At 58.5% G+C, this 24,407-nt stretch overlaps 1 protein-coding gene across 3 annotated transcripts; it reads right to left on the reverse strand.

The window, feature by feature from the left end:
• Positions 1 to 1,334: 1,334 nt before the first annotated feature.
• On the reverse strand, positions 1,335 to 21,968 carry HCN3 (hyperpolarization activated cyclic nucleotide gated potassium channel 3). 3 transcript variants are annotated; one of them, XM_043535407.1, is made up of 8 exons: positions 21,145 to 21,968; positions 11,688 to 12,117; positions 11,303 to 11,464; positions 9,774 to 9,911; positions 9,220 to 9,366; positions 8,861 to 9,101; positions 7,017 to 7,181; positions 1,335 to 6,394 (listed from the first exon to the last, which is right to left on the reverse strand). In XM_043535407.1, the coding sequence occupies exons 1-8, from the start codon at positions 21,546 to 21,548 to the stop codon at positions 5,250 to 5,252; spliced, it is 2,832 nt and encodes a 943-aa protein (XP_043391342.1). In that variant the 5' UTR covers positions 21,549 to 21,968; the 3' UTR covers positions 1,335 to 5,249. The 3 variants fall into 3 exon arrangements, with proteins under 3 accessions (XP_043391342.1, XP_007068157.2, XP_037739569.1); XM_007068095.4 differs by having other exon boundaries at positions 9,774 to 9,992; positions 21,145 to 21,967; XM_037883641.2 differs by lacking the exon at positions 21,145 to 21,968 and adding an exon at positions 12,401 to 14,300 and having other exon boundaries at positions 9,774 to 9,992.
• Positions 21,969 to 24,407: the final 2,439 nt, after the last annotated feature.

Here is a 24,407-nt window from a genome sequence, read left to right on the forward strand (position 1 = left end):
CCCAGCCCCAGCGAGGGGGCCCTCTCCCTGGCGGCTGTCAGTGCCACTGACCATCATCCACACAAACAGTTGGTAGGCTGCAGCGCTGCCCCTGGCATTCCCAAACAGGGACCCAGGGATGCAGGGAGCCCAAGGCCCAGAGTCAGCATAATCTGAAATAATCAAATTAACGAGAAACTGCTAATCGGGGCTGAACTCCTCCTGTGTCATGGAGCCTAATTCCTGCACAATGAGGGGCTGCTGCTAGCGCCTCCAGTGAGTAAATGTCCTGGGGACAGACAGACACAGGGGCACCTGCTGCCCAGCCCTATTCCCCCCCCCAGGGGGTAGACAGACACTGCTGTGCCTCAGGGGCAGTACTGGGAGTCCCAGGTGGGCATGACTAGGGGCCAGCACACTGTGCTAGAAGCCTAACTGGAGACTGACAAGGCACTGCTGCAGGGAAGCTTGCAGCCCTGGGCACGGCTGGGGAAAGCGTGCAGCACTGGCATTCAGCTGGGCACTACTTTGAGGTCACTCCATCTGCTTTTCCCCATCTTGAACTGGCTAGTGGGATACTGTAAGGCTGCAGCAGCTGCCTGTGGATGGGCTCAGATCTATACCCCAGGGCAGGGCCGTGGGGCTTGCCTTGGGTTTTGGCTGGATGCTGCACACGCCGCAGAGGGTTCTGTTCCCTGTAGAAATGTTCATTGGCTGCAGGGGTGCCTGGATCCCCAGCACCAGCCCATCGTGCCCTGTGTGACCTTGATTTAATCTGCTTAATGTCTAAAGTCCAAGCTGCAATCAGGCACTATCAACCCTCCCTCCCCCCAGTTAATAAATGGAAGAAAGACTCTAAAGATTAAATACTAATCCCAAAATAAAGCGGGGGGGCGGGGGGGGGGTGTCCCAGCTGCTGCCGCTGTGTCTGGGGGTAGTGTTTGCTGCCTGTTGGGGAGTGGGTGATGTATGTGTGGGGGTACGATGCAGCCAAACCCTCCTCTCAGCTCCTAGGATGGAAGTGGGGGGCCAAGTGCAAACTGCTGACTCAGTACGCTATCCTTGTTTTAAAAATCCACCACAGACTTGCCCCAGTCAAGCCGCCCCTTCCCCCAGCTCCCTCTGTTCAGCTAACATTGGCTGCCTCCTCTCTGTGTGGTGAGAGCCTTCTCCTCTGCAGTGCCTCCTGTCCAAAACAACTGTGCTGGCCCATCAAGCCCCCACTGAAATCTCAGGGAGAGCCCAGCTTCCGTCCCCATCTCTCTCGGTCTCTCTTTTTGGCCTTGCCTGCCCCTCTGCCGCACAGCTTCCTGGCTCCAATGACGGCTCGGGGGATACAATTTTTCCGCCACCCCCATCTACAATCCTCTCCCAGTAGCTAGATTTTGCTTTGCCATTGGTCTTGGGAAGCAGCATTGTCCAGTTTCATTGCAGTCTCTGGACGAGCCCAGGCACCATTACAATTTCATCAGGGTTGAAGCGCTTTGAGAATTACCCTGAACTGCCCCAGAGAGCAAGGCAGACTCTGAACTGCCAGCACCAAGGTGCCTGCACAGGCATCGCCTGAGCAAAGGGCACAAGGGGGCTGCCTTCCCTCTGGCCTGTTGTCACCAAAGACGTCACGGGCGGGAGGACATCTAGAGCTGTGACTGCTGAAGAGCAGGGGCTAGGGGCTTTTCTAACCCCAGCCGCAGGTGATGGGGTGGGTAGCTTTTCACTGGGCTGCAGCTGCTTTATTGACAGACGTGCAGTTACGTGCCAGCTTGGAGTCACTCTTTATTATTTAAATCTGTTATGTACAACGACTGAAAATTAAAAAACGCTTTTAAAGTCTCTGCAATATGAAAACTACAAGCTCTGTACATCGACTGCTGTGAGTGCAAGAGTGAAGGATCATGGTCTTTGGTGACTAGACTTGCACACACGTGCACGCACACACACACACACACGCAGGGTGCTTCTACTGTGGCCTTTCCCCCAGCCTGATTCCCCCTGTTGCTAATATGGGCGGGAGTGACAGCCTCTCTCTAGGGCAGAAGCTATGTCCTGCTGCATCTAGCCCCCCCCCACCTCCTTGGGGTGACACAAACAGACACAGCTGCCGTGTTTGTAACCTTGCTTAGAACAAGGCCGGACAGCACAGTGGTACTGTGCTGGGGGTTACCCAGAGCACCGTGAACACTGGCACGTTCAGTAGCAGGGCTGCCCGGGGTTAGCAATGACGGGGAACCTGCAGGGGAAGAGCCGCAGGGTGACACAGCCGCACAGAGCACGGTTTCCTCTCTGGAAAGACCAGAAAGGGTCCAGGTGCTGTGGAAGGAGGGCCACAGCTCTGCAGCTGCCACCTGGGCCAGCCCACACCTCGGCACTCTTCCTTTCAATGGAATCCTACCACAATTGCTACAAATGTCTCTACATTACGTAGTGTAAACAAGAAGATCCTGGAATGTTTGAATCTAAGCGACCTGACTGCAGGCCCCTTCTAGAGGAGCTGCTGGGACAGACATATGGGGCCAAGTGGAGGGGGGGAGGCAGGGACAGAGGAAAAGGACACTAAAGTCCATGAGAAGAAGGCAGTGCTGAATACTCCCTCCAATACAGGCATCAAAGTGATTCCCACTGGACTGAACTCCGCCAAGGGCTGAGCTCCCCCTCCTCGTCCTGCAGTGAAGACTCTGGTCCCAACATCCCAAAATACGAATGGAGAGAAGAACTGAACAACTTACCTTTAAGAAATATTCTATGAAACGAAACCCTAGCCCAACACTGTGCTTAGCCATGGCTGGGTCTATCGCCTCTAGCACAGGTACCTACAGGGCTGAGCTTCATATTGCTGACACTGTCAGTGCTCCCAGAGCAGGGACGACAAGAAACAATTTTCCTGACTCTGGTAGTGGAAAGAAGAAGCTATACAGCACAGCAGAGTTTGGGGGGGGGCACTACTCTAACCCGAATCAGTAACACGTTTGGACCCGAAAGCAACACCATCAGCAGAATTCAGCTGCTTAGCAGAGCCACGACTCGCACACACATTGCTAACTACTGGTTCCTGGAGAGGGGCAGCTCGGGCTGAGCCGGGAGACTCCCCGGAAATCCCAACCCTTCTGTACAGGGACGCAGAATCCTCCCCATGGGGAGGCTACAAGTGAAGGAAGCAACATTGCTTCGAGCTGAGATCCAGGCAGTGACTGGGGCGTGACTGACCGGCATGGGGAGGGGGGATGTGAGCATCTCCTTTGCAATCTCCCTGGAGTCACTTTAATGCTGATGAAGAACATCTTGGACTGACTTCCAGAAACTGGGGGTGGGTCTTTAGCAAGACGTGACCATAGACAGGGGGTGGGGACCAACCCTTCCCCTTACACTGAACTCCCGGGGACAGTGCTGCTCACTCAGACTAACCCCAGGCAATGGGGCCCCAGCCTGCAAGGTGAGAGGAGAGAAACCCCCTGGCCCAGCTCTCCAAGACCCTCCAGGGGTGCAGGAGCTAGCAGTCAAGAGCAGAGGTAGCAAAACTCTTTCCAAGTCCCTTCCCACAAGAGGGGAGCAGAAAACTGTCTGGTCGGCTAAGAACACACCCAGTGAGAAATGCACATCTCGGTGTGATGCTGAGAGCCCCGAACTACAGCCCCTGCCCTTAGCCTGTGCTCCCTGCCTCAGTACAGTGTAGGGGACAAGACCCAGCCAAGGAGGCCCTTCAGTCAGATCCCTGGGTCTGGCTGCCCCAGGGCTCCCAGAACATCCATCAGAGCCTGTCTCATGGGAACACACATCACCTTTGGCAACCCAGCATAGGCCCTGGGGGATCTGGGGACATTTCTATGCAGCTTTTGCACTTCCAGGCCTGGCTCCTTACACTGAGGGGAGTTGATTAATCTTCTCCTGACAACCCATGGATACCGTGAACAAGCCCCTCAGGGCAGCCAGCACTGGGCCTATGTCCTCAGAGTTAGCCTCCTGGACCCCAGGGCAGGCCAGGAGCTGTGAGGTCAAGGGAACCCACCAGCTCAAATCCAGCCCAGACCGTTACAGCCAGGACAGCCCTTGCCCACGGACCCTTTCTACAGGGACCATCTGACTATAAAGACCAAGTGCTCGGAGGGGTGGGGGATGAGACATGCCTGCTCCCCGTGCCTCCCTTCCCCAGGGAACTGGGTTCTCTAGGGTTAGAGGAATTCGCATGAGCTCCCGCTGCACACATTTAAAGTTACCCTATCGGAGAGATGGGGCAGCTGAGATGTGTTCACAATCGGCAGTGACTTGCCAGGCCTCTGGGGACAAAGGCCACATGTATGAGGATCTGTGTGGCCTCTCAGACTAGACCAGCTGGGGATAAGAGGGAGAGAGGGGAGACACCTGGAGTCCTGGGGACTCAGAGCTGCCTGGGACCACAGGGTGCTGGATAGATTCATCTTGGCTTCCTGGGTTGGCCATGGTAGGCAGTGCCGTGGGGCCCCAGATGTCCTACTCTGGGTACAGAGGCTTGGAAGCTGGAGTGAGGGGGATTCCAGGCTCTCAGCAACCTTGCAGCCCCCCACCTCCTCCTGCTCTGACCCCCTAGTGCAAAGGCCTCTCCATGGGGTCCATCTCCCCCACTCTGTCCCCGGCTGTGGGTGAGGGGAAAGGCCTTACCCTGGGGCTCTGCCCTATCCCCCTCACCCTGCCTCCCCTACAGGGCAAAGGCTTCAAGCGGGCCATTGTGGGGACGCATCTGGGGGCTGGGAGAATTTCCTAACAGAGAAACATGAGTGGGAGGAGCCCCCAAGTGCCTTCCTGACACTGCTCACTGCGGTGGGACCTATGCCCTTCAGGGCAGGGGCTGGGCCCCTTGGGAGGGGGTGGAGTGAGGGGATGGGGCAGGGCCCCATAGCAAGGTTTGTGTCCCCGGGAGAGGCAGAGTGAAGAGAGCACTGATGGAGTCAGCCCAGCCCATGGCCCCCCTGCCCTCTTGCTGTGGGGTGCAGAAGGAGGCAGCCTTTTAATGGCTTCCTGTCCTCAGTGGAGTCAGGAGTATCCCAGAGTGACCCCAAGGCAGAGCCTGCCCTGCAGCCAGGCACATGACTCAAGCAGAGTCCGTGTCTGTGGTAGGTGGTCACCCCTGGCCATCTCCTCTCCTTGCCCACTCAGCCTCAGCCCTGGGTGGGGGCTTTGGGGGAGGCTGTCCCCCTTTCTCCCTGCCCCAGCCCCATGTCAGACACAGCCCCAGGAGCACAGCTCTCCAGAGAGTCCACTCCTCTCTCTCCCCCACGCTTGGCTACAGCCCTGGGCTCTCACATGTTGGACGGGAGTTTGGGCTTCCCACTTTCCACCTCAGGGCTGAACGCCACGGAGCCCTTGCGGGAGGGGCCTGCCGCATGCCTGGGCGTGGAGACGGGAGACTGCGGCGTGGACGCTCCACTCACGGGCCGGCTGGATTGGACTAAAGATCCGGAAGGCATCTGCTGCGGGTGTGCTGGCTGACCTGGAACCCCAGGGGGTGGCTTGGTGAGGAGTCCAGCTACCGAGGGAGATGACCTGTGAGCCAGGTTCCCTGCTGACTTCCTGCCCTGATGGGAGGAGCTCCCGTCTGCTTGCTGGGTGACTTTATTGGGGAGGGATGGCTGAGACGCTGACAGGAGCCGGACATCCTGTGTGAGCCTCCCAATAGGTAGGCCCTGGATGCTCCTGTGCTTCACCAGCTGCTGCGGCTGCATCAGCAGCGAGATGTGGGAGCCGGTGGCTCGGGACAGGCTGTAGTGGAGAGTTCTCCCTGCTGGGAGCACCTGCTCAGAGCTGGGGGACGGACCCCCTGCTGGCTGCTGGAGAAGTGACGTGGAAACTGAGGTGCCTCGGGACTTGGAGAGCTGGGGTTGGGAGCCCGTAAGGGGCTGCTTTGCTATTGCCAGGGGCTCCCCCTTCTGCACCAGCCTTGGCTGTGGCAGTCCCACGTGTCCGGCCTTCGGCCCCCCGCTTTCCAGAGGCGACTGGGACTGGACCATGGGGGATGAAGGGGAGTTGGCTGCAGGCGTCTGCAGGTGGGGCTGTATACTGGATGGGGAGCTCACTGAGGAGGGCCGGGAGCCCCCCAGGCTGGGCTGGGACCTGCGCGCTTGCCTGGTGAGCAGGGTGGCCTCAGGTGAGAGCGGGCTGGAGATGGAGGAGGGTGGCAGGAAGATGTGGGCCTGCAGGCTCTGCTGGTGAGTCAAGGCAATGGCCACGTTGGTGGTGGCAGCTGCCGTTTGCAGTGGTGCATGCACCAGGGGCTCCCAGATCACCGGCTTGCCACTCAACTCCCGGCCCACCGCCATCTGCTGCAGGTCCTGGATGTTGTGGGCCATATCCCGGTCATGCTTGACAATCTGCTGGATCATCTCATTGTTCATGGCCCCTGAGCTGTGCTCTGCTCGCTTGCGCAGGAGGATGGAGTTCTTCTTACCTGAGGGGCAGAGAGAAGACCCAGGGTCACCAACACCAGCCTGAGCTGTGCCCCAGGGCCAGGGGAACCATGGGAGAAACAGGCAGATATGAGTATCCCCACCATCTTACAGACGGGGAGGGTGAGGAGCGGGGGGATAGAACCCAGGAGTCCTGGCTCCCTGCTCCTACCAGAGGGTGACGCTGACACTAGCGATTTTCTTGGCTGAGTGTCTATCTAAGGCTATGTGAGAAGGGCGTAGACCTGGTGCCCTTGGGTCCCATTTGCCCCCAGGGCCAGCAGCTACTCAGGTCGGCCCTCACCAGTAAGGACTGCAAGGGGGAGGCAGTGAGAGGTGCTGAGCTTGGGGCGTGGGAGGTAACTTATAGACCCTCCTTGTGAACAAAAGCAATGCCATATAGCAGCTCCCCTTACCTCCTGCTGGGGAGAGGGAGGAAATCCCAGAGCAGGGCTCCCCAGCCCAGCCCCAGAGGAGGCAGGGAAAGAAATGTCCCTGACATTAGGGGCCCAAGGACAGGGGAAAGCGGTCGGGGAGTAGGGGGACGTGCCAGGGCAGCAGCTGCTTGGGAGCAAGGAGATTCGCGGGGGTGGCTGGCATGCACTGGGGTGGGCGGTCCCTCACCGATGCGGTCCAGGCGGTCCATGGCCACGGTCTCGAAGGCCCTACGCATCATGGGGTGCTCCTCCAGCACCTCGTTGAAGTTATCCACCGAGAGCGAGTAGAGGCGGCAATAGGTGTCGGCACGCACGCTGGCTGTCCGCCTCCCCCGCGTCAGCAAGCAGATCTCTGTGGGACACAGAGCTCGGCATCATGGCTACGGTCACCTCCCTGCTGGCACTGATCCCCAAAGCTGCCGCAGGCCGCACCTTTGCTCCCTGCTCTGGCAGCCAGAGAAGGGGAGACGGTTACCTTGTCTAGTGCCTCTTATGTTACAGGAGCTTGTGAGCTGAATGAAACTGAAGCACGAAGAGCGGAAAGGACCAATCCCAGGCAACGCAACAGCCACTTACAGAGTTGGGAACAGAACCCAGGAGTTCTGTGCGGCATGGCCACAGCTTGCTCTAACCATTAGACAGCACTCCCCTTCCCCCTCAGAGCTGGGGAGAGAACCCAGGAGTCCTGGCTCCTCCCCCATTCTTACCCCCACTGCCTTCCCAGAGCTGGGGAGAGAACCCAGGAGTCCTGGCTCCCAGCCACTCCTCCCCCATTCTTACCCCCACTGCCTTCCCAGAGCTGGAGAGAGAACCTGGGGACTCTGTGACACCCCCATATCCTCCTTTATACTTGATTGTGATCTTGCATATAAAGCAGGCTGAGAGAGGTATCAGGGAAAAGGTTCTGATCTAGTGAAAGTCATTTTTCTATCTATAGATGTGTATCATTAATGCATATTAAGTTGTGAGAATTGTGTTGTAGGGTGTAAAACATGCTGTAAATTGGGGAATCAGCCAGATATTAGCCCCCCAGAGACAACAGCAAGGAAAGTGACCAACTCCCGGGTGGGTGTCAAACAACCATCACCAGCCATTGTCCAGCCAGGGAGCTACAATTCAATAATTCACCTGCATAAGGCCACACCAGGGGAATTGCTCAACCTTGCCTGGGGACTCAGCAATGCCCATGAGACATGCCTGGCCTTGTATTCTCCAAGCACATGAGACTGAGGGTATAAAACAGGACACGGGGGCCCATGCTTCGCCTTTTCTCCTCCCCCACCTATGCTGCAAGCAACAAGAAGACTTAAGACTCCAACAGAGGAGACTGGCCCAGATTTCAAGGGTGAAATCTGAGTACTATGAACTGCAATATCCAGTGGGCTGAGAAAAACTGCTTTATCTAGATGTTGCCCAGTCTAATAGAGTTGAGAGTTTAGACTGCGTGCTTATATTTTCTTTTCTTTTGGTAACTAACTCTGAAATTTTGCCTGTCACTTAATACCACTGAAAATCTATCTTTTGTAGTCAATAGATTTGTTTAACTGTTTATCTTTACCAATGAGTTTGCCTGAAGCGTGTGCTCAGGTTTGCAAAGGTTGGTGTGTGTTCACTTTCCATTGATGAAGTGGTGAACCAATTAATAAATCTATATTGCTCGTCTTGAGCTGTGCAAGACAGTATATTCCTGAGGTACAGTGCTGGCAGCTGGGGGGAACTGGCTGGTGCCTTTCCTTGTCTGATTCGTGAGTGGCTCTGGGAGCATTCATGCAATCTAGCTGGGTGTGGGGCTCCATATGCAGTTGTGCTGAGTTATCACAGCACTTGGAAGGGTTTGCTGCTGGTCACTAGCAAGGCATTGTGAGAGACAGCCCAGGCTGGAGAGAGTTAAGGGGGCACAGAGGTCCCACGGTCCCAGGCTGCACCCTGTGGATCCTGTCACATCTTCATCCCAGCCCCCTGAGCCACAGATGCCCCCTCCCATCTGGGGAGCTGCATGGCTGTTTCCTTCCTCTCCCAGCCCAGCCTCACCCCCGAAGTAGGAGCCGTCGGACAGCTTGGTCTCCTTGTTGCCCTTGGTGAGGATGCTGACCACGCCATGCTGGATGAAGTACATCTTCTTGCCCACGGTGCCCTCACGGATGATGAAGTCCCCAGGCTGGAAGACCTCAAAGCGCAGCTTGGTCAGCATAGCTGTCACAAAGTTGGGGTCGGCGTTGGCGAACAGCGGCATATTGGCCACCAGGTTCCGGCAGTTAAAGTTGATGATTTCCTGGGAGGAGGGCAGCAGAGGGTCACTTGGAAGCAATATACCCCTTTGAGAGCAGCAACCCGCCAGCGATCACCACCTGGGGGGGGGCGGGGCTGGCCCTGGCTCCAGGACTCCCTACCTCTTTGAGAGGCTCACTCAGCTCCCCCAGGATGTTCTCCTCATCGAACATCTTGCCCTGGTAGCGGTGCTCATAGTACTCGTGGATCCGCTGGCGTGTGTCCCCGGGCAGCTTGTGGAATGACATGTACTGCTCCACCTGCTTGTACTGGAGGGACAGACAGAAACACTCATGCCAGGGCTGGAAACACCCAGATGGGAAGGGCAGGGGCTCCATAGGTGGGTGGGAGGGGGCCCATGCCTGCGGCCTGAGCCCCAGGGCAAGAGTGAAGAGTGCAGCGTGGTGCCAGGCAGCCTCCGCAGGCCTGGAACCAGGCAGCCCTGGGCCAGCTGTGCCGACACAGTAATAGAACCAGGGGAGAAGCTGGTAAGGAGCGGCATGGGTCAGGCAGTGTTTAGTGACACAAGTATCTGTTCATTCCCAGCTCATACCCAGGCCCGATCTCCCCCACACCCACAGCACCAGCCCATCACCTCCCCTGCTTGCCTCAAGGCCTGCCCCTTACCACCCTGCCTAAGCTTCGGGGCCTGCTTCACTCCCCCCAGTGCACTCACCTTCTCCTGGTACTGCCGGCGGGAGGAGTCCAGCGACTGGATCAGGGCAGTGGCGTGGCCAATGAACATGGCGTAGCAGGTGGCACCCACAATCATGCTGAGCATGGTGAGCCAGACGTCGGTCATCCCCTCCGGAGCCTGCTGGCCGTACCCAATGCAGAGCATGTGGCTCATGGCCTTAAACAAGGCATGGGAGTACTGCTTCCCCCAGGAGTCGTTCTGCAGACAGGAGGGCACCTGAGCAGGCTGCAGCCAGGCTAACTCCTGCCACTGTAGCCAGGCATTTCTTTGACTTTGCAGCCTCTCTGTATCTCCCACCCCAGGGTGGGGGAAATGTGAACTCCCAACCAGCAGGGGAACAGGTCTGTGGCCTCACATCCCGGGGCAGGGCCCCGTTCCCCAGGGTGCAGCAGCTTCTGGGCTGATCTAAGGACCCCCAGCCCAGCATCCAGGGAGGCAGCAGGAGCCCCCACTGCCTGCTGTCTCTTGGCAGCTGGTGGGAGAGTTTTCCCTTGTTTGTCGGATTTAATTAGTGGCAGAGATGTGCCGCAGCAGGGACAAGCCCAGACTGAGAGATTCCCCTGTCTGACTGATGCCAGTGGGGCTGCAATCAGACTCGGGATCGCCACCAGCCCCCCGCTGGACAGCACATGTGTGCACGGGTAATTAGCACAGGTTTAAGAGTGTGCACATGGGTGTGTGTAAGAGTCTGCGTGTAGCAACGTGTGTGCCAGGGGATGCTCCCAGCCTGGAACATGCATGATGGTCTGGTCCGTGAGGTCTCCCAGGCTGGAGCCATCAGCATAAGGTTTATTTATCACCTGCCTATCCCTTTATAAACACTAAGCCTCCCCGACCCCAAGCACACGCCACGATCCCCGTTACACAGACTGCAGCCCGGCTCTGCAAACTGCCCCAGTCTCTCACTCAGGAGATCAACCCCCACAAAGGCAGTTCTCCTGTTAGCCCTGCAGGGCCAGCCTGGCTTGGGGACAGGGGCAGGGAGGTCAAATTCTGCCCTCACTGACCCCATGCAGCCCATGGCCGCTGAGCCAGGTGGGAGGGGATCTGCCTTCCAGCACATTTATTATTAACAGTGAGTGACACAGTGCATGTGTCATGGCCACAGTGGAGACTGGGATTCTGCACAGAGCCCATGGCCCTGGCCAGGGATTCCCCCCTTGTTGCCAGCCAGCCTGCTCCTGGGCACCGCTCCTCTGGGAGCCCACAGGAATACAGCTCTGTGGCGGCAGTCTGGGATGGGGGATGGTTTTAACCAATTGCCTTGTAAAATAAAGGATTTGCTCCTTATGTCCCACGACAAGCACCAGGGCAGCGGATGGCACCACTCTGCCGCAGGGGTCTCTTAAACCAGAATGGGATGACAGATGCTGAGGAGAGCAGAGACCACAAGGAAGGGACAGGCTGGAGCCCGACGGCCCCACCCCAGTGGACAGCAAATTCAGGGAGACACGAAGAGCCTGGGGAATCTCAGGCTTCAGAGCAGAAGAGCCGGGCGGGGTGCTCACCACCATGTGATTGATGGCGACCCAGCAGTCCGCAGGGAAATCCTGCAGCATGGGCACCAGGAACTGCAGGCAGCCGTCCCAGTGGCACAGCAGCAGCATCATGCCGATGAGGTTAAAGATCCGCACCACGGCGCTGGCCAGGTCGTAGGTCATGTGGAAAATCTGAGCAAGGGGATAAGCCAGGAGAAAGACTGTGAAAAGCCAGCTCTCTTCTCCAGGTACTCGCAGCGGGGGACAGGGAGCCCCCAGATGCCCCTTAACCCCCCTCCAAAGCTCCTCCCAGCCACAGGTCCACAAAATGCCCCTCCCCTGGCCAGGGGTTCTGAAGCCCCCCTTGATCCCTCCGGGCAGGGACCCCCAAACGCTCTTCCCCTGGCGGTCCCACCTCCTCCCACTGGTGAATGTAGCGGATGAGGCGGGACAGGCGCAGAAGGCGGAGCAGGCTGAGGATCTTGGTGAAGCGCACGATGCGCAGGGCCCGCGCCGTCTTGTAGACGTCGGAGTCCACCTGAGTCTCCAGGTCGACGATGAGGAAGATGTAATCCACGGGTATGGAGGAGATGAAATCGACCAGGAACCAGCTCTTCAGGTACTTCATCTTGATGGTGTGCGGGTCCAGGATGATCTCCGTGTTATCCTCCACCACGATGCCCGTGCGGAAGTTCAACACCAGGTCAGCCAGGAAGAAGGTGTCCGAGAGCACGTTGAAGACAATCCAGGGCGGTGTGTTCTCATCCTTGAAAAAGGTGATGCCTACGGGCAGGATGATCAGGTTCCCCACCATCAGCAGCAGCATGATGAGGTCCCAGTAAAACCTGCGGGAGGAACGGAGAGCGGGCACGAAGCAGAGGACAGAGGAGCAGGGGAATGAGAAAGGAGATGGGGAATGGAGCCAGGGAAGGAGAAAGGGAGGGAGAGAATGAAAACCTCCTTCTAGTAGCTAAACCTGCATGACAAATTGTATCAGTTTAAACTGGAGAGGGTTCAGAGAAGAGCCATGAGAATGATGAACGGGCATGAAAACCTGCCTTACAGTGACAGAGCTCCATCTGTTTAGAGAGAAGTTTAAGGGGTGATTTGCTCACAGTTTGTAAGTACCTTCCTGGGGAACAAGATATTTGATCACAGGCTCTTCAGTCTAGCAGACAAAAGTCTAACACGAGCCAACAGCTGGAAGTTGAAACGAGACAGATTCAGTCTGGAAATAAAGTGCAAATGTTTAAGAGTGAGAGTAATTAACCATTGGGGCAATTTACCCAGAGCTGTGGGGGATTCTCCATCACCAGAAATACTCAAATTAAAAAAACGGGCTGTAGATCCAACAGGAACCGATTTGGGGAAGTCCCATGGCCTGCGTGACACAGGATGTCAGACTTGCTGATCAGCAAGGTCCCTTCTGGCCTTGGACTCTATAAACCCCCTGAAGATTGCGTGCACATGCCCCAAACAGATATAGAAACGGGATGTGCATGCATGGACACGGACAGATACCCTCCTCCCACTGCCCATGCCCCAAACAGATATAGAGACTGGATGCACACGTGCGTGCACACACATGCACACACACTTCTCCCCATTTGTCTCTCCACCTGGGAGGGCTGAGAGCAGCCTGTCATTCCAAGCTGCAGCTCGCCAGCCATCTGCGGGGGCGACACAACACACCAGGCCAGACAGCTCTAATCCCAACCTTCGTGCCCCCAAACAACCAGAGCACAGAGGGGCTGAGTCTGCACCCAGCCCGAGATCCCAAGGGGAGAGGAATTAGCACAGTGGCAGGGAAGGAGAGAGAGAAGGCTCCAGATGGCTATGAAAGGAGCCGAGGAGCTGCTGAGGCAGCAAGGGATAGGGTGGCTGAGCCTGATGGTACGAGCTGTGGAGGGGAAAGTTCTTGCCCAAACAGTGGGGAGATCCATGAAGGCACAAGACAGCCAAAGCTTGGTGAGAAGAGAACAGAGACCCAGCATCTGAGGGGCTCTGTAACAGCACTGGTTGCCTGCCAAGTGCATCTGATGGCCTTGGGTGGCTCTGTAGCACCCTGCCTCAGTTTCCCTTTCATTCAGTAACTCCACAAGGAGTATCCTCCACCACCCCCACCACCCCATCATGGGGGCTGGCCTCCCTCTCCACCTGGCATCTTGCCCTGCTCTTTATCTCCACAGGAGTTCCCAGGCCTTTTCCATCTGCTTACAGCAGCTTCCAGGCCCAAACCCTTCCCCCTGCTCATCACAGCCATTGCCCCAGCGTCCTCTCCTATCTCCTGCCTTCCTCTCTTCACAAGAGAGCAGATCTGTATAGAGCCCGGCTGTCTTTGGTGCAGCTATTAACGAGGAACAGGTGGGCCAGATCCATTCCCTAGCCCTGGGCTAGGCTCTGAAAACAGTGAGGGTGATTCTGACCCAGAAGGGAGAGGGTGGAGTGGCGAAGGGGTAACCTTGCTGTGCCCATGCTGCTGACCAGAGCTTGGAGAGCCTGGCAGAAGAGAGTTGCAATAGTCCCTGTGAAAGGGGCTGAAGGCCAGGGGGAGGAGTCCAGGAGGGGGGAGGCAAGGCCCCAGGAAGTGTTGCTGAGATGGTGATGGCCAGTTCTGCCGGTGAAGGAGGAAGAGGAGAGCTCGGGTTCAAAGATGATGCCTAGGCTATCGAGAGTGGGGGCCTTATGGAGAGCCCCTGTGGAAACTAACTCTTCCCCCTGGGGAGGGTGTCAGGCTGAGTCCTGCCAGCCCAGGGAGAGGAGATCCCTCCCGTGGATGAAGAGGCAGGGTACGGAGACCCTCCCTGGTGGTGCTTTACCCAACAGCACTGAGTAAAGAGATTACACCTCCCAGCGTCCCCGTGCAAACCTTCGCTCCTGGCACCTCAGGCACCCACCAGGCAGGCGGATCAGGGTCATGGATGGGCAGATTGAGCCCAGAGGGGGGATGGGACTTGCACCCAGGGAAGCGGTGTCAGAGCTGGGGTTGGAGCTCAGATGATAGATTCTGTCCCTTTCTGTCTGGGATCATGGGGTTGAAGCTCAAGGATCAAAATTCCCTCTTCCCTAGCACCCCGCACGCCTATTGTGCCAGCCCTAACTTCCAGGAGGGAGCTCGAGGGTGTAGCCCGTGGGTGTAGCTGGGGGTGGGGTGGAGGGAGGGGGAGGATAAAAGAGTCCCCACTGGGTTCCGCTTCTGCGCTTCAGGGCAATTTGCTTTTGCTGAAGTGCCCAGGCACAAGTGGCCAAGCACAGAGGGTCCCAGGTTCTTTCCTCCCCGGAAGCTCTGGCTCTGGCCCTCCAGAGTGCCCCTGAGCATTGATGGGGGGCGGGGGCTCTGCGTCTCCCCACCGGCACCTGGTTCCTTATCACTGCCCACAGGGGCTTACAGGGTTTAGAATAAGCTCTCTGGTTACACAAGTAGGATGGGAAGGGCAGGGCTCCAGGGCCAGGAAGGGGGGCCCTGCAGCACCCTCTGGGTCAGGGTGAGTGTGGGTTCCCAAAGCCTTCCTCATGGTCAGAGCCATGAAGAGGCTGGGGTACTGAGCACAGTGTGGCCATGCAGGCAGAGATGGGGGCTGAGGGCTACAGGAGATGCACCTTCCTGCCGTCCCTCTGTTGGGCTGAGGGGTGTCTGCAGCCAGCGCCCTCCCCGTGCCAGAGGGCAACCCGCTGCCCAGGAGATGGGTGAGAGGAAGCAGCACAAGCCGCAGGGCCAAAGAGCCGCACTAGTCGGGAGAGTGACACCCCTTGCTGCGTCCCACCCAGGCCTGGGCACGGTGCTCCTCGGGTGCCAGAGGGAGTGGTTAGCATCCTGGCAGTTGATGCTGCAGGGTGTGCTCTGCGCTGGTCAGAGGGGTGCCCCTTTATCTCCTATAGCACCAATTTTGTGCCCGGGCATCTTGGGCTTTGCTCTGGATTTCGGAGACGGGAGGTTCCTGCAATTCTCAGCCTGGTTTTTCCCTTGCTGGACTCACCTTCCACCATGTGCTACAGCCCCACTAACTCACCTTGGAGAGGTGGTGCCGGTGCCAGATGAATTCACTCTGCAAAGCCAAGCTGCTCTGGGGAAGAGACTAGAATCCAGGCTTCTGCAGGCACATGGATGCATCAGGCTTTGCAGGCTGTGACCTCCACAGGGGGCCGGCCTGTCTTAATGGGTTCCTGCCCTGACCTTCCCCAGGGCCTTGGCTTCAGCCCTTACAAAAAATATTTAAAACCGGGTATAAGAAGATATAAGGTATAAGAAGATTCACTGGAAGATGCCTCTTCCAGTGAATCTCTCAGGTGGAGCTCTGAGCCACTGAGGGGAAAGGCCAGCATCAGCAGAGGAGAAGAGACTTCTGGGTAGCGCGCTGGGCCTCAGGAGACCCCAGCTCTGCCACTGATCTGCAGGGTGGCTTTGGTCAGGGCCTCTGTTTCTCTTCTCAGCCCGTGTGTCGGATCCATTCAGATTGCCGGGGCTCTGGGGCAGGGACAGTCTCTCATGTTGTGTCTGGGCAGCACCTGGCACAATGGGGCCATGATCTTGGTTATGGTCTTTAGATGCCACCACCGCACCAATCAACCAGGCAGGAGTGCCGCATTCGCAGTTCCAGAGCCAGGCTCGGGATCCCGGCAAAGGCTCTGAGAGGATCTAAAGGGGCCTTTGGTTCGAGCAAGTCTTTTATTGATGAGGAACAAGCAGCAAGTGGTATGAGTACAGAAGGACAGGTTCTAAACCCTCAGCCCCAGGCAGGCAGAGCCCTGCCCCTGAGTGTGGGCTTCGACTTCTGCTGCTAGTTTATTCATTTCAGTTCCTGGCTGCTGCCACCTGCATGCCTCCCCAAAGCCCTTTCTTCCCTGGAAAGCCAGGGAGTCCATGACAGAAACCGTCTTGCGGTAGCCCCTGTCAATGTGGCTGGGACTCCAGCTCCCTCCAGCCACGTCCTGCCCCCACTGAGCTGGTCTCCAGCGGGACAAGCATCCTCCCACTATTGCTCTTATTCAGCTCTTGGGCCGTGTGCTGGTGGGGGGTCCCCACTGCGAGACGGGGAATGCGCTGAGAACATTGCTGGTTCTGGAAGGTTCTGTCAACACCCTAGCCTCGGGGGACGTGCAGAACAAGACTGGCCAGTAGCCAGGGGCTAACACAGTGAGAGAGCTTCACCCCTCCGCTGGCAGAGCCCTTCGCCAGTGCCCCTCGCACATCTCTCTTCTGCCTCTGCCCTGACATGCTCTGGCTCCCCCACCTGAATGCCCAAGAGTAGCTGGCTGTGTGATTTCATCCCACACGATGGCTGCCTCTCAGGCATGGAGGAGATTTCTCTGTGGGGCAACCGTGTCCTACGTCAACTCCACATTCAGAACAGGGGAAAGAAAAGAAACCCAAACTAGCTCCTCCCTGAGACAGACACCAGGAGCGAAGTGGAGAGAGAGATTAATCCACCGGAGACACCGCCAGAAGACCCATCCACCCCACCCTTCTCTCTGACAGTGGCCAGATACTTCAAAGGAAGGGGGAAGAACCCCCATAATAGACTCTTTTAGAGGTTGGATTACACCCTAAAATTCTCTCTCTAAACACACTCAAGTGGGGCCGTGGATGTTCTCATTCTCCACAGAAATGTCTGACCTTTTTCAATCTTGCTAAACCTCAGTGAGCTCTTGTGTCAGTGAGCTCCATGGGTTAATCACACACTGCATGAAAAATATTTCCTTGGATCAATCTGGAGTTTGCTGCCTTTGCGTTTCATTGCCTGGTCCTTTGCGCTTGTGCTACACGGAGGTAGGGAGGGGCCTGGCTGACATGCAGCATCACATCCATCGTGTTGTAAAACTCTCGCTTTGCTGCCACCACCTTATCCAGCCCCTCTCTAACCAAACACTCCTAACCTCGTCAGTCTCTCCCATACCCCATACCGCAGCCTGCCCCAGCCTCTAACGCAGGGCAGGGCCCATCTCCCAACCGTCTGAGGGAACAATGCTTCCCGCTCAGGAGAACTCCAGCCAAGGGCCCAGTGTAAGTGTCACATGATGCTCATGGTGGAGGGAAGGGCTCTGCTCAAAAACCAAGGACCAGAACTTCAGAAAAGCCCTTGCCTGGCAGCAGAGACTTGGAAGACAAGGACACCAGCAGCTGGGCCTGTGCGCCCCATGCAGGGGGGACCATCCTGAAACCAATGGGCTTGGATTCCACCTGCTGAACCTGGCTGGTAGACCAGCAATTGGCACAGACGATTGCTCTGGAGGGTTTGACCATGCCAAGGACTCCACCTGCACATGCCAGGGAAAAAACACACAACCCAGTGCTCTGCACAAGCACAACATAAGAACGGTCAGACGGGGTCAGACCAAGGGTCCATCTAGCCCAGTGTCCTGTCTTCCGACAGTGGCCAATGCCAGGTGCCCCAGAGGGAACGAACAGAACAGGGAATCACCAAGTGATCCATCCGCCGTCGCTCATTCCCAGCTTCTGGCAAACAGAGGCTAGGGACCCCATCCCTGCCCATCCTGGCTAACAGCCATTGAGGGACCGATCCTCCATGAACTGATCTAGTTCTTTTTTTGAACCCTGTTATAGTCTTGGCCCTCACAACATCCTCTGGCAAGCTACACAGAGAGGGAGCCAGGCTCAGACAGGCCCACAGAGTGCGACAAACATACTCTGACACCCCATCAGAGGTACACACATACCCCTTCCCCTCTCCACCATGCAGACCTGGACCCCCATGACAGGCCCTGAGTAATGGAGGAGTCCACAATCATTCACAGGAAGAAATCAAGGGCAGTTTTGCTCCTTCCTCCCAGCCCCATGTGGCTCCTTTCCTCCTCTCTCTGCTGTAACCTGGCCAGCTCACACTCCCACTCTCCCTGTGACCAGCAGAACTGCATCCAGCCCTCATGACCAGTGTCCATATGGGCGTGAGGTGTCTCTGGCCCTGTAGGCAAGAATAGTTTAAAGGAACAAATTAAAGTCAGAGCCAGAGAGCTCCCCCGGTGTCTGGGTTGCACAGTCAGGTGCCAACTCAGTTCACTGACAGTCCAGCCTCCTGCAGGGAGAGAGAGGCTTTCGAGAGCTAACAGTGGTGGGGCCCCAAATTTCCCTAACAGGAGAAACCAACAGTCAGAAGCTGAGGATTAGCGCTGGTCACTAATGCCTCTCTGGGGGCCACGCTGTATGCTGGGTTAACCCTTTCCAAGCCACGACTCTGGGGACTTTCCAGCTGCAGTCAAGAGCTTTCCTACTGATGAGTACTTTGCTAGGAGTGCCAGCCCCGAAGGACTCTGGCTATGGAGCGGTTAATGTCATCTGCCCCAGTTCATTGGCCCCTGACAAATGCCATACACAAGCTCACCGAGTTAACCTTGTCCTTCCTCTCCCAGTCCCCTCCTGCTGACTGCCCAAACCCACCTGGAGCCTCTTGTCTCAGATTTACCTTGTAAGCTCTTTAGGGCAAAGCCCGTCTTTTATTCTGTGTCAGGTAGCGCCCAGCACAATGAGGCCATGATCTCGATTGGTCTCAGCTGCTACCATAATGCAGATAATAAACAACATCAGCGTAATCCAACCTGGACAGCTACCTACCAGCCCCCCTGCATGTCACCCTGTCACCTTCACCAGGCAGAGCTGCAGGGAACATGACTTCACAGGAGCTGCAGCTTGTAAACGTGGGGCCTTCTCACTTACGCTGAGGCCCTTACAGGGGTGCACATGTAACACATGGCTGCTGTATGGCCCTTCGCACTCTGCTGGAGCAGTGTAAAGGATCCTTAGCATCACTGAAAATCAGGGCCTCCGGGCACTGCCTGGCTCTGCAGGGGGACCCCTGGTTACACCTACACTTGAGCAGGCTACTTTCAGTTTCACAACGGGACTCAGGTGCTAGTCTTGTGCTGGGTCACAGTGACCGTGGCATAATTTTCCACTAGAAATTAACGTCTTGCATCTTCATCCCCCATAGAGAAAGCCCATCCTATGTGACTCAACAACCCTGTGACATCCAATTCCTTCCCACCACGTAGACATCCCAGTAATACCCTGGAGATCCCAGGGACATGGTGTGCCTGGACCTGCCATCACAACGCCTACCTTCTTGCCACACACCCTGCGCTAAATGGTCACATTGCCCTTCCCAGCACATCTTCACCACCAGCCTGCACAGCAGAGCCATTCCTGCTGAGGGAGGGCTCTGCAGGCGCCCCTTCTGCTAGAGCTGGGACAAGAGTTAATCTCCTTGGATGTGGTGTGACTCCTCAGTACATTCACAAATTAAAAACAGCTCCTAGTCCACTGGCAAGAGAGAAGGGCTACTCAGAGGCAGACAGAAGGATCAGTCTTCCTCTGTTGGGGGTGCACAGGTGTCCGGTGACTGAGGTCGGTTCGGCCCAGCTACCTAGAAGCTCTGCCCTGTCCATACACGAAGCACTGCCAGGCTCAGATGGATGCAGGAGTGAGCTATGGGAGAGGTTGCTGGAACACTTGGGACTGCAGGAGTAGGAGGGTTTGAGTCACTCCCAAGGGCTGAGCGTGGGATACCCCATGTCCTGCTGCCAGAGGAATTAGCCTGGGATTCTATAGGGTTGGAAAATGCTAAAGCAGAGCGATTGCTGGGCAGCAGAAGCACAACCCAGTCAGTCCCCTGGCCTCTCTGCATGTTACTTTTAGCCCCTGCCTTATTGGAGAGTAGTGCAAGAGGGGAGGACTAACCATGTGGTGGACAGAGCCCGTCCCTGGAAAGTCAGGGACAGGAATCCTTCCAAGGAGAAGGGGCAGGGGGTGAATTCTGGGCAGCAGGGGAGTTTCTGATTCTGGTGATCAGCTGGCCTCCCAGGGTCACACCGGGCCTGCCTGAAAGGGGTTCCCAAGAATAACAGAGGGACCACTCTAGGTGTGGCCTCCTTGGGGTAAAACCCAGTGGCCCAGTGATGCTGGTGAGTCTGGGTGCAGGGAAGGCTCATGATAGTGAGGACTTGGAAATAGAAACTTCCTGCACAGCAAAGCGAATGGCATTGGATTTGTGTCCTGTCAGTTCTTAGTCCCCAACTCCCCTACAGCTCCCAGCTGCTGCCCTGCTCCCACCTGGAGGTAGAGGGACCCTGGTGACAAGACTGAGCTTCCTGACTGGTCTGGGGAGGAGGGACCCTGGTGCCTGGCTTGTAGGAATAGCACAAGCTGCTGAGGAAGGGCTCCTCCAGGTTTCCTGGGGAACAGAGCCTTCCCCCCCACCCTGCCCCAGCTCACTGCCCAGCCATCCCTGGGATGTCACCCCCTGGCCTCCTACCAGCACTGTAGGGCTCAGGTGCCCCAGCCTGGTGAGAGGACCCTGACATCCGGGTTAGCCCCACATCACCTCCCCCACAAAATGGGGCCGGGGCTGCAGGCCCCAGAGCACCAGCACGAATAGAAGACGGATGCTCATGGCCCAAGGGAGCAGCGGCTGGAGGAGCAGAGGGTATGGGCCACGGGGGCCAGGGAAGACAGACTGCAGCCCCCTCACTCCGCTGAGACCTCAACCTATGAGCCACCGGGACCCATCCCCGGGGCTGAGCAGGGCCCACTCCAGCAGAGGAAGGCCAGGCTTAGCCTGCAGCCTCACAGTCAGCACCCAGGACAGCGCCAGCCCCAGGCTGGCAGGAGGGAGGACATGGTGGGGGAGCTGGGCAGACAGCCTTGCACGGGGATGGGCAGGGATGCATGCAACCTGACCGCCCTGTGTATCAGCTGGAGGACCGGGGCTTGGCTGGGGTCAGGAGGGGCAAGGGCCCCTCTCACCTGAAGTCGCTGAAGGGGTGGCTGGGTAGGGCCAGACTGGGCGGCTGGCTAGGGAGGATGGGGACGGGGGTGGCCGGCTAGCAGGTGGGTCCTTAGCAGGTGCCGGGGCCCCTCTCACCGGAAGTCGCTGTAGGGATGGATGATCCAGAACCCGGCCGATTTCACCCGCTGCTGCTCCAGCTCCACCGCCTTGTGGCTGCCAAACATGCGCAGCGAGAACTTGTTGACCGCGGGCTGCAGCATGGCCCCGAGCTGGCGCTGCACGAAGGTGCCGGCCAGCGCGGCGGGGTCCTCGGCGTCCGCCAGGATCTGCTCCGCCGCCTCCGCCTTGCCGGCTCCGGGCTGCGAGGCGGGCGCCTCCGCGGGGGTTACTGCGCGGGGCGGCTGGCCTGGCCCAGAGCCCGCGCTACCCTCGGGGCGCCCGGGGGCCTCCCCGTCCAGCGCCAGGGGCTTGTCCCGCGGGTCGGCGCCCGGCGCCCTGCGCGCCCCGTCCCGGGGCTCCGTGCCCGGCGCTGCCTCCATCCTGCCGGGGAAGCGCCCTGCTCAGGTTCCCTTCAAACGCCCTTGCCCGGGCGCCCGGCCCGGCTCCCCTGGGCACATGCTGGCCGCAGCCAGAGCCGGCGGGTGGGAGGCGGCCGCAGCTCGGGGGCGCGGCGGGGGATGCTGCCGGGGGCGCGGGGATCCCCGAGGGGGGCGCTCCGCTCCGCTCCCTGCCCCGCAGCCGGGCTCAGCCGCGGGCCGCCGGGGCCGCCGGCCGCTGCTCCCCCATGGCCGCCCCAGGGCAGGTGCCGGCGGGGCAGAGCGAGCCTGTTGCACACGCCCAGGCGGGGAGACGTCAGCTGGGCTCGGGGAGCCGCAGCTCCATCCTCCGGAGCGCGGGCAGGCAGCGGCGGCTCGGCCCAGCCAGCGGCGAGCCGGGGCTCGGCAAGGCCCGTGCTGCCCCCTGACGGGAGCCCGGAGACTGCAGCGGGGGGGAGGTGCCGAGTGGGGCCCCGCCCCTGCTGGGCAGCGGGGGGGCGGTGCCCAGCCCCCGCCGGGGGGCACTTTCCGTGAAGGGGACTCTCAGCTTCCTTCTGTGAAAAACAAACCCCTTTCCATCCCTTGTCCTTGAAACACCCCAGTGAAAGCACCTATTGCAATTCTGGGGAGGGGAAAGCTTGTCTGAGCCCTGCCCCCCAACCCAGTCCCTCCCTGAACCCCCAGGCCAAGGCATCCCTTGGGCCTAGGACAGAAGACCATAAGACTGGCCACACTAGGTCAGACCAATGGTCCATCTAGCCCAGTGTCCTGCCTGCCTATAGCGGCCAGTGCCAGAGGCTTCGGAGGGAATGAACAGAGAGGGCATCCCTCCCCTCCAGTCCCAGCTTCTGAAGTCAGAGGCTAGGGACATCCAGAGCATGGGGTTGGGTCCCCGCTCATCTTGGGTAAGAAACACTAATGGATCTGTCCCCATGAACTTGTCCAGTCTTTTCTGAACCCGGTTGTACTTTTGGCCTGAAGAACATCCCCTGGCAATGAGTTCCACTGAGGTGCATTGTGTGAAGTACTTCCTTAGGTTTGTTTCAAACCTGCTGCCTGTTAATTTCATTGCGTGACCCCTGGTTCTCGTGTTAGGTGAAGGGGTAAATAACACTTCCCTCTTCGCTTTCCCCACACCAGTCGTGATTTACAGCTCTCTGTCATATCCCCCTTAGTCGGCTCTTTTCCAAGATGAACCAGTCCCAGATTTAATCTCTGCTCATACGGAAGCTGTTCCATCCCCCTGGTCATTTTTGTTGCCCTTCTCTGCACCTTTTCCAATTCTAATGTATCTTTTGTGAGAGGGGGCAACTAGCCCCACAGGCCATGTTCAAGGTGTTGGGTACCAAGGATTTATATAGTGCCATTATGATATTTGGTGTCTTATTATCTATCCCTTTCCGAATCGTTCCGAACATTCTGTCTGCTTTTGGACAGCCTCTGCACACTAAGTGGATGTTTTCGGAGAACTACCCACAATGACTCCAAGATCTCTCTCTCTTGAGTGGTAACTGCTAATTTAGACCCCATCATTTCAGACCCTATTTCTTCGCCTTTTGCAGGCTGCCATCCCAATTTACAACAGAAAAAAATTCTAGGTCTCTGTTCCCCTAAAGCTCCTGATCCTGGCCAGCCCGTCCCTGGCCCCACACAGATGTGCACGGCCCCACCAGTAACACATCGGAGCTCCATGGCTGACTGGTCCGGGAAGGGGGGGACTCCTCTTCTGACCCCCTGGCGCCGGGCTTACAGGTACAGCACAAGCCGCACTTGTAACACAGGAGAGGCCAGGCCGGGGCTCCTGGGGAGCAGAGCCCGCACACCCCAGCCCCCGGTGCTCACCGCCCCACCAGCCATAAAAAACAGGATGGTGCTGGTGCCCATCTGGGCCTCGGCGTCATCCCCCCTCCCCCGCAGTATTGCCCTTGCAGGCAATGAACTCTGGACATGGAGGGAGCAAGGGGCCCTGAGTGGCAGGACAAGGCGAGTCCAGGCCCAGCTCTGCCCTCCTCTCCTATGGGGTGTCTGGAGCCACAGGGGTCAGAGGTGGCACGGGATCCTTCAGTCCCCCCTACGATCCTGCCCGGGCTGCTGCTGGCTTGGAGGCCAGAAAGATTTGCCCCCCTGCACAACACCAGCCCATACTAGGAACCAGCGCCCGGGAGTGGTGGGGCGGGGGCTGGGCCCAGTCAAGGTGCCATAGGGCAGGGTCAGGTTGGCACATGTTTTTGGGGGGGTCATGGTTGGCCTTGCAGGGGGTATGTGATGGGGGTTGGGTCATGGTTGGCCTCTGTGTGTGTGGGGGGGGGGAGTTGATACAGTTGGCAGCGGCGGGGGGGGGGGGGGGGGGGAGAAGGTTCCCAGGGCAGGGTCAAGGTTGGCCCCTGTGTATGTGTGTGCGGGGGGGGGGGGGGGGGGTTCCCCGGGCCGGACGCGCTTGGCCCGGGGGGGGGGCGGTCCCAGGGCAGGACGCGGTTGGCCCGGAGGGGGGGGGGGCGGTCCCAGGGCAGGACGCGTTGGCCGGGGGGGGGGGGGGGGCGTCCCAGGGCAAGACGCGGTTGGCCCTTGGGGGGGCGGTCCCAGGGCAGGACGCGGTTGGCCCGGGGGGGGGGGGGGGCGGTCCCAGGGCAGGACGCGGTTGGCCGGAGGGGGGGGGCGGTCCCAGGGCAGGACGCGGTTGGCCCGGGGGGGGGGCGGTCCCAGGGCAGGACGCGGTTGGCCGGGGGGGGGGGGGGTGTCCCAGGGCAGGACGCGGTTGGCCCGGGGGGGGGGGCGGTCCCAGGGCAGGACGCGGTTGGCCGGGGGGGTGTCCCAGGGCAGGACGCGGTTGGCCGGGGGGGGTGGTCCCAGGGCAGGACGCCG

Source organism: Chelonia mydas, chromosome 24 (genome assembly GCF_015237465.2).
Source record: "Chelonia mydas isolate rCheMyd1 chromosome 24, rCheMyd1.pri.v2, whole genome shotgun sequence".
NCBI classification, from domain to species: Eukaryota; Metazoa; Chordata; order Testudines; family Cheloniidae; genus Chelonia; species Chelonia mydas.